This window comes from Paramormyrops kingsleyae, chromosome 9 (genome assembly GCF_048594095.1).
Source record: "Paramormyrops kingsleyae isolate MSU_618 chromosome 9, PKINGS_0.4, whole genome shotgun sequence".
NCBI lineage: Eukaryota > Metazoa > Chordata > Actinopteri > Osteoglossiformes > Mormyridae > Paramormyrops > Paramormyrops kingsleyae.
The window spans coordinates 2,082,939-2,098,157 of NC_132805.1; the positions used below are offsets into that span (position 1 = coordinate 2,082,939).

The window sequence follows — 15,219 nt, forward strand, 5'->3', positions numbered from 1 at the left end:
TATAGGCTTTTTTAAAGTCCCGAGTTACGTTTTAAAAAAATGCAAATAATGAAAGCATATGACAGTATCACTGCAAACACATGCATGGTATTTAATTGCTAAAAAAATAAGTAATTGAACATCTGAAAAGATGTCTGAGAAGACCATCAGCCCCTATTAGATGAGGGGGGGGGGGGCAATTCGACCTGCGACACCTACCTCTCAAATGTCATCGGTGCAATTAGCTAATAAGTAAATACACAAGCATTCATTTTTAAGCGAGGCGTTTCATTGATGGATGGTGTCGGGTTCATCGATGGCGTTTGTGCTGTCAAGCAGTTGGCCAGCGCTTCGGACGCCCCCGGCGTTTGACTTCGGAGGCAATAAAAATCCTGCTGGGAAAGAAGCATCGGGGCTCCGTCCTCAAACGGCATCGCGCTGCTTCTATTAGCCTGTATGTATGTACTGTATGATTACATTCGGCCTTATTACAGCATGCTTGTAGCTAGTGGCTCAACCACGTCCATCGCATACAGTATGCTCTTCACCTTTGCCTACTGGATGAACGTCTACTGTACGTGAAGTAAGCAACTGATATTGAGCATTTTATTGTTACGGACACGTTGTTGTAGGGAAGATTGTAATGGTGATTAATTTGTCATCGGGAGTGATCAGTTTGTCAGATAACTGTACTTTATGGACTTTTTATTTTATTATTTATTTTTAACGTAACTGGGGCGTACCTTGGCTGCGCTGCGGAACACCTGGATATCAAGCGGATTTAAGACAGTCGAGCTCAGACATTGTACTGCGTGTCCAGCGGAGCAGAGCGATGATCTAGGAGCGAAGAAATTAGAAGAATGCGCGCTAGTTTAGCAAATGAAGATGGCAATCTCGCATTACTACCAACTGTATATGAATTAATATCACCTAGCTATTTGAACGGGTCGGTTTAATTGTACATTGCTGTTTAAATATTACGCAAGTAACAGATAGTTGAGTGTTATGAAAATAAAGCGAATTTCCTTGAGTTATAGCGAACACAGATCTCACAAAAGTGAAACCGAACGCCTTTTCGAACTAGCAAATGTATATAGGCTAGGTAGGAAAACAGTTGGAATAAATCTATATGTAAATGAAAACCGGGAAAATAAATTTGGAAATTGAAATGTGCCCCGTGGCTGTCTTTTCCTTCTATATAGCCTATGGTGGAAATAGGCGAGACCGGGGGAAAGGCATCACCGGCGAGTCCGAGCGCGGTGGCGGCGGTAGCCGGCGATGAGGCGGAGATGCGGCGCAGAGAATTAGTCACTAACGGGGGGTGTGAGCTGCCGGACATGGTGGCTTCCAGGTCTTCAGCGACACCTAAGTTCAAGCGCCTTGAAGCGGATCACAACTCCTACGGCGGAAAAAATGGGAAAGCCGGGACGCTGCTGAAAAGCAGTATTATTAAGGTAAGACGCGATAACCGAGCCCTCCGTGCCCAAAACTAACGACCCATAGCGCCGCCTGACAAGTCTTATTGATTTATACTATGACCTTTTAATTGTTTCGGATATCGAATAGATAATCACTCCGCTTGGGTAACTACCTTTAAATGACATGCTGAGCTTTTTTGGGTGTGTCCTGAGTTTACATGTTCACATAAACCGTCGTGTATGTAAGGTTAATTAATTCATATTCTTAATTGTGATTTGTTTAAATCCCAATAGCGTTACTACTACTACTACTACTACTACTACTACGACCAACACTAATATTAATTTATTTAGTTATTTATCCATCCGTCCATCCATCCATCCATCCATCTTTCCATCTTTCATTCCATCCATCTTCCAAACCCTTACCCGGGTAAGGGAGCCCGTCCACAGCACCACAGGCCATAAGGCTGGGGATCACCAACCTAACCTGAACTAACACCTGAATGTATCTACCTGCAGAACTTTCTGAGAATGAGTGATATCATATTACCAGCTCAGCTCTGACAATACTCTTTATTTCTTTTTTGAGAGCTGCGAGTGAGTGAATGTTTTGTTTTCTATAAACTGAATTTGCATTTTTTTTTCTACAAAAGTATTTCTCATTCATAAAAAGCCAGTCTTGTATGTTTCTGCAGTCTTAGTTAAATCAGAAACAGCTGATGTCCATATTGCATGGTTGCGTGTTCTTTGAGTGTATCACGTGTGCGTCACCCATGTGTCAGATTGGCATATACTGACGTGACAATGCAGCCGTATTGTATGAAACGAATCACCAGCCACTTTGTCTGGCTGGGGACTGAGGACAGCGTGTCATTGTCACGCCGCACAATGCCAGTGAGCGTTTGCGGGAGCGCAGCTCCATCACAAGCGCAGTGACATACGACGTGTGTCGGCACGTAGGACCGTGGTGCAGTTCTGCTACAGAGTCTCCTTCTGATCAATGCTAACTATTAACTTGCTCTCTACAGCTTGGATACAAAACTTCCCAAACATACATCCTTAAGGCTGCTGAGTATAATGGTTATAATTAACTGAAAATGGCCAATGGATAAATTAAAAGAATTGTTTATAAATGATTGCAGTGGTGCACAAATGTGCTTATGCAATTAAGGCATTTAAATGAGCTGGGAAAGAATACTCCAGCTACTGATACTCTTGGACTAAGGTGTAATTATTTGTTTGTCGCTATGTAAATATTATCAATAATTCCAATAAAATGTGCCGATGACAGATGCAGTTTGCAATGTTGGACTGGCTAAGGGATGCATGTCACCACATAATGTTTTGTGGGGTAAATGCTCATGTATCCTGATGCATCGCCGACAAGGACGTCTCAGAAATTGTGCACGTGGCCAATTGACCTTCTAGTTTAAGTAACACAGGCAGTAACTTAACTTAAATTTAAACACAAATGGTCAGCTGGACACCTTGGAGATGCATGATGGACACAGGCGTAAACAGCGATGTGTCTCAGTTGCCCACTTGCGATCTGATCGCCCAAGACGCCATTTTAAATCAAAGTGTAAACAGGGCCTAAGATGCCCACAGTGGCTCAGCTTATAATAAAATAAATCCAGGTGTTTTCACTGCGTTTCACTGTGTTTTACTGTTTGGCATCAGTGCCTGGTTTCCATCCTGCTGCCATGCAGGGTTTTACTGTTTGGCACATGAAAATGAAGCATCGGATGCGGCATTTTTTGTACAATATTAGTGAAACTAGTAAAACTTTTGTAAACAGTTACAGAAGGATTTTATTCGGACTTTTGATACATGATATAATATCTTTAGGACCTTAGTCTTGATGTTGTTGCATAGATGTGCTTTTACTAACCCCACAGTCCTGCTTATTATGTTTGTCTTTCAATACAAAGAACAACGAACTCTGATTTGCTCAATAGCATGCCGACACATTCATCCTTCAGTGAGTGTTTTTATATTTTATTAAAAATCTTTAGTTTTCCAGAACTGTCCCTAAAACATTTACTGGGAACTTTTCAAGAAGAATGTCTCTGGCTTGCCATCTTCATTTGCATCCCTTGGTATCCACTGCGCTCCAGTTTGCCTTGTACCAGTGTACTAGTCTGTAGCATGTCATAGTTCCAGGGACTAATTTTGTGGCGCTCATCTTGTGTGTGTCTTGAGACCACATTCATGCAGTCTTGGTCTTACTGTCAAGGTCTTACTGCTTGGTTTGGATCTGTGCCTGGATCCTAGTCTTGTTTGATGATATTGGGTGAGACTGATTGTTGAGTACTAAAGCCAGTCAGCACCACTAATCTGTGGTGTTAAAAGGGGATTGGTCTAGCTGATGATCTTTGTCTTGTCCGAACACTGCTTTTTGATGTTTTAGTAAATGGAAGTCTTGTTTTAATGTGGGTCCCTAATATTTTTTCTTACTTTATTACTTGGTATAGTGTGGCTCAGCTGGTTAGACTGCAGTGAGTGGAAGGTCACTGGTTCAAATCCCTCAGTCAGTGGAGTAATTTTACTGCAGAGCCTTTGAGCAAAGCCCTTAACCCTCAGTTGTTCCAGGAAGTGACACTGCCTTCTCAGAAATGTATGTCCCTTTACATAGGAGGGTCAGCTAATAGAAAGTGGCATTTTATTGGCATTACTGAGTATTTTGTTCTTTTGTTTGTTATTAGTTTGCAATGCATTACACACCCTAGATTTTCTTCATGGTTTCTTTGGAGTTGAGTGATCTTGGAATTTTTCAGTCGATGCTCACATTTAGTAAAATCTCAAATGATCCAAGACAGCAAGTGAATGACTCATTAGTCTGACGAGAATTAAAAATGGCACCATCTTCATCTTGATTATTAATGTCCAGCAAAGTCACTTTTAAAATATTGGGAAGCTTTTCCATTGTAATTAAAATGTTCTTATGTGGTGGGGAGGATAAGAGAACCAGGCAAATTAGATTGGCAAAGTCAATCAGCTGAGTAAACAGCAAATGAGATGAAAACGGCCCTCTGGTTTGATTACAGTTAACATGTAACCTCTTCGTAGATAATCGGTGCTTCCCAGACATTCTCAGATTGGGGGGACGTCTTATTCTCTAAAGAGAAACACGGACGATGATCCATGTTGTTTTTAATGAATACATTACACTTCGGTTTTGTATTTTATACTAATGAGGATACTGTGGGTGGGGCTAAAGTGGGGGTCCTGAGACACCGGGGGGGTTGCAAGATTGCAAGACTATTTCCAGAAAATATTTGTTTATATTTTAAAACGTGAAAAAAATCCATGGCGACTGTAACTGGTCAATTGCTATTAATCTCCTGTACCGAGGGGGGCTTGGGGCAGCAGAACATGGTGAGGAGAACCCCCCCCCAAACTGGTGAAATTTACTGAGCCTCTCCCCCGCCCCCCACCCCTGGGCTGGCAAAATGTTGTGGGGATCGTGGGGTGAGAAGTGCCAGGCAGGTTGAGGGCTTCCCCGTGTGACCTGATCTGTCGATGCAGTCTGTCTATAAGTTGCCCCAAGAGATGATGCTTTACTCCGCCACAGGTTTGCACAAAGCCAAGCCATGACATACTATACATGAGCAAATCTTCAGTTTTCCACCTCTGTAACCTGTCTGCTCGCAACTTTTCGATGCATAACATGGCACTGTGTGTAAGGATGCATCGGAGTGGCTTGGAGCTTCTTCTGGATCGCTCTCATCGCGCTGATGGATCATCTGCTCTGTTCGTGCTTGTGCCACTCTCCACCAACCTCAGGCACACGTCTGAGGCAGAGCATGATTTTGTAACATGTTGTGCACTAACAAATCACTCTCTCTCACGCCAGAGGATTGTTTCAGTTGAATGCATAGACGCTGTCAAAAGTTTAATCGTTTCTGGCTGATTATCCCCGACAGCAACCTGTTACTGCATGAATGATATAACTATTCATGGATTGTACTGTAACTGCGCAACATGTAATTGCACGCCGCGATTTATGTTGTCCTGCAGATACATATAAGCTGTATGTGAGACTTGAAGGGAAAACGAGGACCCCAAAGGTCTGCACACCAACAACTGTAGCTGACCAACAAATATCCTTCTTAGCTACTATTATAATAATGGGTACATCCCAAATTTAGCAAAAAAAAAAGTGTCGAATACAAAAATTTTAAATTTGAAGAATAATTTTTTATCACTGCAGCTTCATCACTGTTTGCATTTTTTTTGTCTTGCTGCCTGAAAATTCTTGGCATTGAAAAAATGTTAGACATGCTACAGCATGAAGGTGGTTATCAGATTCTTCCGCAGCCACACTCAAAGGCCCGCTTGACATTAAAATTGCATTTCTCTTGTCTTCAGAACCGGCCTGTGAAATACTTATGACTCTACCTCTAAAATTTGCCATAATCGTTAAACCTCAGATCAGGGGCGCATACTGAGAAATTTTGACTCCCCCCTGACAAAATGTCACCTTGGGCCTCTGTGCCCCATTTTTTAATAGGATTTTACATATACAAGGACCCCTCTCAGAGGCTGGACCCCCTCAATCGGGGTTATCCTTGTCTGCACCGCAACCCTGTCTCACGCGGTGACTAACGTCACCTTTATGTTACATTTCAGCTTTGCATTTTTTTTTGCTGTGTAAGGTTGCCTCATCCAAGCATCATTTTTCTTACTGTGTTAATAACAGATGTCTGTAGGCTTCAGATACAATGCCAGACTTATACATGCTCTGGAAGAACGCGCAGGCGGCAGGGAACCGTAAATCAGATGGGAGCCATTTTTTTTCCGGGTGAGGTCCTTTCACACCTGACACGTACTTTGATGTATTAGAGAGATTACGACTTAAGAAAATTTAAGAAATTCTGAGAGCTGCAGGAAAATATTTCTCCCCTTCTCCATATTTTCCTGTGAAGTATTATTTCTTTAGTTATTTTTCTCTGAATATTTCAGGGACTTTGATGAAACTTTAATGCGCTACTTTTATTACTTAATGTAATTACTTTTCTGACAGGCACAACTTAGACGCCTCACTGTATGTATCGCTGCACTAATGTGCTCTTTGCAATGCAAAGAGTGCAACATGCAAGTCAGTGTCCCAAGTGACAGATGATTCAATTCCCGCTTATTCCTTCAGGAGTGAAGGTCCCCATTAGCTGTGTATTGTTCAGCTGCATGTGTAGAGGCTGGCTACCATATGAAGCCAGTTACGGAGATGAAGCCGCCATTACTGTCAAAAGGATGGATGCTGAGCCTGGCGGCCTCGTGCATGAAGCGTGCCTCTCGTGTGTCTGCCTGCATGTTTTCAGGCCTGTCATCTTGACCCATTTAATCGTCAATTTGCACTGCAGGCTGTAAACAGCCAATACAGGTATGGAGCTCAGCGTGAGCAAGAAGAAGTTCTTCTTAAAGGGGACAGGTATCTGGGTGAAATGCATTGTGGGTGAAATGAGGCTTGATCTTGTGTAAGGGGAGGGGGAGGTTCCAGCCACATGATACTGGACTTAAGTTATTGGGGGGGGGGGGGGGGGGGAGTTCAGGGGATAGAGGGTATTTTTGCCAGGATCGTATTTATCAGCACTAAGCAATGTTATACTTCAGTAGTATTTCATAAAGGGTGCAGGGCATGACATTAGCTAACCTGTGCGTGTTTCAACATGATGCTGCCCCTGACTTCATATATATACTGCTAATATATTAAAGTCTCCAGTCAAATGGGGTGCAGATGAAACTGGCGGAAGTCTCAACATTGACTGAAATAAATGAAAGCAAATATTTGCTATGAGGAGGAAAAGTGTTTCACTGATTCAGCAGGACTGTGTGTGATTCCTGGCTCTTTCTCTCTGTTGATTTGCACGTTCTTTCCGTCTTTTTAAGGGTCTCCTGTCCATAGTTGTTCTTCTAGTCCAGGTTCTCTCATTTTTTTGTTTCCATGCAAATCGAATACGCATGTTGATAGTATGTAATCTCGTTTATCTCCGTTACCAATCTGACACCAGCTAGTTCCTCCACTTTCGGTCCTGACTGGGGCTTCTTGACCAGTGTAGAGATTCCTGATAAGGACACAGAGATTCTCTGGTGCGCCTGTTTTTCCTCGGAACATTCTATAGTTCCATAATCCCTGAGAACGTTCCACAGAGTCACACACCGCTCCACCACACAGTCTAGGGCTTTGTTGCAATCAATGAAGTGTTTGTTAGACTTTGTCTGGTTTTTTGATTGTCCATCGCGCATCAGCAGTGGCGTCTGATGTCTGTGTCTCTACGTATCGTTAAACATTCATGGACGGTCAAGCGAATTCATTACGGGGACCAGTGGGAAGAAGGTCCTGCGCTCCAGCATGTTCTTCAATTTAGCCTGGAGCTTGCGTGATCTTCTTGTTAACATGATAGGTGTCCTTCGGATACATAATTAACCTTTGGAGAAAAGGGGAACTGGAATGTAATGTTTGATTTCGACTGTGAGGGATCTAGCTGCGAGGAAAAACAAAGAAGGCTGTGCAGAATCTCATAGAAATACTCACAGAAATGTGCAACTAGAATAATTGGGCCTTGTTATGTAATGCTAGGTAATGAGAGTGTAGTACAGTACCAGAACTGGAAGAGGTATCTTCTGTGCTTAAAGCATATATTGTGATTTGGCCAAAGGATGTGACTCCAGGCCAGATCACAGCATCGTTCACTGGTGTTAAGCAGCAACAGACGTGTCAGAAATCACAGCTCTTCTGTCACAGTACAGAGTGACTGCCATCGAAGAACTGCCACCCTGGGATTTCCGAATTACGATTTTCCCGTTTTTCGTTTGACTTTCCTGCAGCACTGTGATTTTACTGTGTATGCGCAGTTCAGAATAGCGAAGGACCATAAGTCACTGCCGTGGTCGTCGTTAGGTCCGGTCACTCTGGGCTGTAGCCCCGAGTATTTTAGTCCCGATGCCAGTCTTCCATAAAAAAACAAAAGACAAGCCCCAGGTACACTTGACGTAGCCCCTGATCTGTTCAATAGCTATAGAAGCTCCCCTGGTCACTACCATAGATACAGTCAGTAACAGCCCAGAATGAGTCTTTGAAATTTAAAATTTCAGCTTGTGTTTTCCTGTTAACCCTTAGATATCTTTCTGAAATGGTCTGTCAGGCTTGGTTGTTTTATGATGCCGGAGGGTAGATAACAGCTGTTAAAACCCGGTTCCCAGTCGCTGTGGTCGACCACTCTGTCCCTTTCTCTCATATAACCCCACCTGACTCATAATCCCAGTGCGGTTTGTGATTTTTGATGTAGAATTATTGATCAGTGTTCAAAAACCTTCAGTTTTTGCTGCATCTTCCAGTCCTGAAATATTGTGCTTGGCAGATAGGAATATAAAACTGAATAAAAGGTCGTTACAAATGAAGGATTAAAAGGGCTTCTCTGCAAAAGACCGAACCATCTCTCCTACCTTCAGTGAGTCACTGCTGAGAAATTCAGCTTTAAAAAAAAAACAACTAAGGTATCTGAAGCCAAAATTAAATGTCAAAGTAAGACAGGTTTACTGTTAGATTTCTACTCCACACCTGAAAAAATATAGCTGCTGGCTATGGTGTGGCAGTAGGAGTTAGTGATAGAGAAGATCTGCCGTGTAGCACGTGTCCGGTCCAGTTTTCGGGCTTTAATGAGGAGATATTTGCAGTGAGGGAAATCTGTTGCCGTCTACAAGACCACACTGGACTGCACAGCACATTGATACACGTTCAGTACCCTTCCGTTTCCTGTTTGGCCAGATCTGTCGAGCTTCATTCCATCACACGCCAACGGCAGATTTTAAGGTGAAATGTCACTTCCGCTGTGCGTCGCCATTCTGACCTCAACCATGCTTATAAGAAGAATTAACCTGCTTTTAATGAAATGTGAAGATGGCAGATTGTTTGATCTCATGTGTAGAGGACCTGGGGTATTCTTATTGATTTTAAGACTGATCTCCTTTTTCCTGCTTACTGTATATCACAGTGTCTAGAGGTCACCTTGTCACCTGCACCATCGCTCTATAATAAAAGAAAGCATTCTGGACTGAGAAAGGGTAAATCCAATCTCTCTGACTCATTATCTTTTCTGATTGCTGTACTGGTGTCTTGGTGAAGAAACTTTCCTGCTGTTTTCCTCTCCCTGTCCTCCTTTGTCTCACTTGCTTTCTCTTCATACATGTGACAGAGGGAGAGACTCACTCTCTATAAAGCATATGCATTTTTCTTTTGTAGATTTTGTAAATTCAGGTTGCACACTAAAAACAAACAAACAAAAAATTAACTGTCTATAAACATCTATCTATCTATCTATCTATCTATCTATCTATCTATCTATCTATCTACAGTATCTATCTATCTATCTACTGTATCTATCTATCTGTCTGTCTGTCTGTCTGTATCGTATTCATATAATGTTATCAAAACTGTATATAAAATACATAATCTGTACTGTATACTGTATGGAATCACAATAGGCAGTTTTAGATACACACTGCCAGGAAAAAGGGTGTAGCCTTGGGAGAGCTTTCTACCCCAAGGTACATGTCAATGTACCCCAATGTACCCCCAATGTACCCCCAATGGTACAAAAATGTTCCTTAGTGTTCATTTCTGTACCTTAAAAGGTACATTTACCTACTGTACAGCTAATTTAAAATGGGCAGACCCTTGAGGGCACAGGCTCAGTGACAAATGATTGTACCCAGGGGCGTGGCTAAAGATTTTGGGCCCCATGAAGGTATATCAGATTGGTCTGGACTGGGGAACCCTCAAAGGTTCAAATTAGTACCTTTTTCGCACAATATAGCAGATGCTTCTAGATGTTTACCACTGAGTCTTTCTTGCTACATATTTTACATATATCTACCTTATTGTAAGGTGGGAGTAAAAGGCACTTAGCAGTTACATTATCATTATAAAAACTCTCCTTTAGAATCTACACACTCTCAGTCTCTCCAACAGCAGAATGTTTACTTGTCTGTGCTGCCTGTCTCTGGAGAGAGAGTCAGGTGATCATGATTGTCGAGGTTAATTTCGTCCATCTGGCCCTCGTTCCCTTTGTGTACATAATTTGGATGTGCTGTATTTGATTTGACCTCAGTCACCCAGACCGCTAACTGCAGCATGTCTGTTTCAGCCTCCTTTCTTTCCCAACAGCAGCAAATGAAAAATAGTTTTGTTGATGTTTTTCACAGAAGAAATGAAAGCATTATTTTGGCCGGCTGTTATCGTTCCCTTTTCCTGAAAATCACTTGTAGACTGCTGAGATTCTGCCGAAACTCTGTGTTCCGCGGTTCTGTTTGCCGAATAACACCCAGCCTGCTGATGCTGTACAGCAGCTCTCCTTTACTGTATGTACCTTTCATTAACACTCTTCACACTAGTTCTTCACATATCCTCTTATTCGTCAGTTTTGCTTTTTCTGTTTTTGCCGATGTATTTATAGAGATCGTAAGAATGTACTATTTTTGACCTATAAATTTCACATTTTTTATGTCGTACAGGATACCTGCTAAAGTCAAAACCAGGAATACCCCCCATATAGGAGTATAACAGCCTCTGTTGGAGATTTGATTACCCATTTTAAATTGTTATTTAGTCAGCAAATTCAAATACTCTGTCACTCCACCTGTTAATCGAGGGCTAATTAGCTGTGCCTTGCTGAGTTACTGCAGCATCTTGGGCCTCAATCTTGCTGGGTTTGTTTGTTTGTTTTTTTTTTTACTTCTGACAGAAAGGAAGAGAGATGGCGGCTGCTGTAGGTCGTATCTCCCACTCGCTTGCTGTCGATCTCAGCCCTGGGTGTGTAAGACCGTGTCTGTTAGCCATGTCTGCATCAGCGGGAGTGTCACGAGTGTGCAGAGACCTTTTCGGGAAGATTCACAGATGGCACCAGACCCCCACGGGGCAGATGCTGGTGCCCAGACTACAAATTAAATATAGAGTCACTGGTTGTTACTGTAGTTATTTCACTGTGCCGCTCAATGTCACCTGCATACATGTGCATTCTTACACGAATAGCTGATGGGCGGCGTTTTTGACACCAGAATGGTTTTCTTGCCACTACATGTATAGTCAGTACAATCAGCTAGTGACCAAACGTGCTGCTTTAAATGTCTCCTTTTATTATTAGATTAAGGAGTCCAAGGAGATCAACAGTGCTGGAAAGTTCAGCTTCTGAAAGTGCAAATCCAGACCAAGATTTTGTTTTAACCAACCAGCTGAGTATAAATAGTTACAGTCACAGAGTACTCAACTGGTTGGTTGAAGCAAAATCTTGGTCTGGATTTGTACTTTCTGGACCTGAACTTTCCAAGTCTGGAGAACACAATCACAGAAAAATGGTACAATGGTACACGTATTTTCCAGAGAGTCACAATGGGAAGATGAGAACTTACAGCTTAACTGCTACTATATAGCATGAATTTATGAAAATAAATGTCCTTATTGATAGATATCTTATTCCAGGAAGAATGATTTTCAAACTGTTCTTTTAAATGTGGTGTTTTTGCTGGGATTCTGCACTAGTCAAGTGTGTCACCCTCCTGGTGTCATAAGCCCGTATCTGAAGACCTCATTTCCGCTGCAGACATCAGGCTTTGTTAAAACAATAAGAAAATATCTCATCTGCATTACATTGTTATGTACATACCATAGGAAAGTAAATGCATGTAAATGAATTCAACATCTTGGAATCGCTTTTGTCACGGAATACCAAATGTGCCACAACAAGAATATGACAGTAACCTCGAACAACATAACAACATGCCAGCCCATGCAGAAAGACGGGTAAGAAGATCGATGCTTCCAAAATAAGCTCAGATTAGAATTAGATTTTTTCCGTAAACCAGTGAAGCATTTAAGGTGTCAGCACAGAATGGAAACACAGTTTATGACATTCAAGTGACTGAGCAGTGGTATTTCCGTCTGGTGATATCGTGATATTGTAAGAGGTTATCCACAGAAAAGGGGGGGAGGGGGGGGGGGGGGGTGTCACTCACGGGCAGAGTCAGGCAATGACCAAACCTCATTCTAGCTATAGAAGCCCACAGTAAGGTTTGGGCATTTCAAGGCTTTTTCCGGTTATTTATTCTGGCATGATGAACTGGACTTATATTCTACGGACTGATCAGCAGCGGTTAGACTGCTGATCAGTGGAGAGAAACAGCATTTGGTGGTGATGGTAGAAAATAACCAAGTGATTGGGTCGGGAGCACAATCTGTTTTCAAGGAAACCGCGTCCTTTTCAGGGATGATGTCCTGTGACATCACAGGGCGGCTGTAGTCAGTCAGTATTTCTCCCAAAGTCCTAGGGGCTTTAAAAAAACACATGCGATGACACCAATCTATAAATGCTGCACAAAGCAAGAGGCTGGTGGAATTAATCTGTGCCCCAAATCCCTGACTTATCCCTCCCGAGAGAGGCTTCTCACCTCCTTCCACATCACCATTCTCTTCACATCCTCTCAGTAAGGGATGTTACAAGTCTGAGCGGGCTGCTCACATGCAGTCTTAGGGGGAAGATGCTATTTTTTGCTGTATTTTTGTTATATCCGAATATAATTACAGCAGAACTAGAGATTTATGTTTGTCTCGAGCATGTCACTCTGAGCTGACAGCCGCAGGGTAACACAGCAGCTCTTAGCGGAAGCAAATCCTTCCCCGAATTGTTTTTCCTGTCTGTCATTTCCTAAATATGCTTAAATAATTATAGGACAAAACGACAGCAGTGTGTGAACTGCTCCTCGCCTGCGCAAACGGCTCTGTGCCTCAGGAGAGCGTGACACGTGTGATCTTAGCTACCCTTAGTGCCAGAGTCTCTTCTTTGAGACGTCCGAGTAATGATTTGTTTTGACTGCCCCAGGACCAGTTTGACTTGGGTTCCATGCCCTTGTTATCCCGAATCGCACACCGTATTGCCAGGCGTGCGGCAGATTACTGAATCATAGCTCTGTTTAATCTTTGAGTAAATGTGAGTCTTTGAGTAACTTTGCTGAGTAACAGGTTTACTCACAGACTACTGGGACTGAATATTGGGACAGTTACACCAGGTAGCTGGTGGATAATTAGTGAAACAGGTGAATGTCTGAATGAATGTTTTGTGACTTGAGACAGGATGTTAGGTTGTCAGGATGTGCTGTGTATGGAAAAGTGGAAGTGGACCGGCAGGGGATCAATTTAATCATTTTTTAAATGATTCAGAACTAGCAGAAACTGTAGTGCGCAGGGCTGAAAAGAGTTTGGCCGTTTTGTGCTAGGAGCAATTTTAGTAATGTGAGCAATTTTAATAATGAAGGCAGCTCCGCTGAGTTCCACTGGACTGCGATTGTAAAGCATTTCTCTTGCCTGCTAAGTAGCGTTCCTTTTTCTGAGCGAACAGCTGCCAGACTTGGACAGCCATGTTCCATATGCCCTCATCAGGGACAGCCGTGTTCCGTATGCCCTCATCCGGGACAGCCGTGTTCCGTATGCCCTCATCCGGGACAGCCGTGTTCCGTATGCCCTCATCAGGGACAGCCGTGTTCCGTAAGCCCTCATCTGGGACAGCCGTGTTCCGTATGCACTCATCAGGGACAGCCGTGTTCCGTATGCCCTCATCCGGGACAGCCGTGTTCCGTATGCACTCATCAGGGACAGCCGTGTTCCGTATGCCCTCATCAGGGACAGCCGTGTTCCGTATGCACTCATCAGGGACATCCGTGTTCCGTATGCCCTCATCAGGGACAGCCGTGTTCCGTATGCACTCATCAGGGACAGCCGTGTTCCGTATGCCCTCATCCGGGACAGCCGTGTTCCATATGCCCTCATCAGGGACAGCCGTGTTCCGTATGCCCTCATCAGGGACATCCGTGTTCCGTATGCACTCATCAGGGACATCCGTGTTCCGTATGCCCTCATCAGGGACAGCCGTGTTCCGTATGCACTCATCAGGGACAGCCGTGTTCCGTATGCCCTCATCCGGGACAGCCGTGTTCCGTATGCCCTCATCCGGGACAGCCGTGTTCCGTATGCCCTCATCAGGGACAGCCGTGTTCCGTATGCAGTCATCAGGGACATCCGTGTTCCGTATGCCCTTATCAGGGACATCCGTGTTCCGTATGCACTCATCAGGGACATCCGTGTTCCGTATGCCCTCATCTGGGACAGCCGTGTTCCGTATGCCCTCATCAGGGACAGCCGTGTTCCGTATGCCCTCATCCGGGACAGCCGTGTTCCATATGCCCTCATCAGGGACATCCGTGTTCCGTATGCACTCATCAGGGACAGCCGTGTTCCGTATGCACTCATCAGGGACAGCCGTGTTCCGTATGCACTCATCAGGGACATACGTGTTCCGTATGCACTCATCAGGGACATCCGTGTTCCGTATGCCCTCATCAGGGACAGCCTTGTTCCGTATGCCCTCATCTGGGACAGCCGTGTTCCGTATGCACTCATCAGGGACAGCCGTGTTCCGTATGCCCTCATCCGGGACAGCCGTGTTCCGTATGCCCTCATCAGGGACAGCCGTGTTCCGTATGCCCTCATCAGGGACATCCGTGTTCCGTATGCAGTCATCAGGGACATCCGTGTTCCGTATGCCCTCATCAGGGACAGCCGTGTTCCGTATGCCCTCATCAGGGACATCCGTGTTCCGTATGCACTCATCAGGGACAGCCGTGTTCCGTATGCCCTCATCCGGGACAGCCGTGTTCCGTATGCACTCATCAGGGACATCCGTGTTCCGTATGCCCTCATTCAGCATACGGGCTGCACATGCTTTGTAAATGAAGACCATGATGTAGTGGGCAGGGTTCAGCCTTAAAACCT

At 43.9% G+C, this 15,219-nt stretch overlaps 1 protein-coding gene across 4 annotated transcripts in view; it reads left to right on the top strand.

The window, feature by feature from the left end:
* Positions 1 to 349: 349 nt before the first annotated feature.
* The window catches only part of plcl2 (phospholipase C like 2), a 34,304-nt gene continuing 19,434 nt past the window's right edge, over positions 350 to 15,219 (top strand). The window contains exons 1-2 of one of the 4 annotated variants that reach the window (XM_072716007.1): positions 350 to 433; positions 1,182 to 1,433. In XM_072716007.1, the coding sequence (XP_072572108.1) occupies positions 1,185 to 1,433 (249 nt within the window). In that variant the 5' untranslated portion in view covers positions 350 to 433; positions 1,182 to 1,184. Of the gene's footprint in view, positions 563 to 786; positions 926 to 1,181; positions 1,434 to 9,405; positions 9,465 to 15,219 lie in introns of those variants that run through there. The other 3 variants (XM_023802626.2, XM_023802625.2, XM_072716008.1) reach the window with 3 other exon arrangements.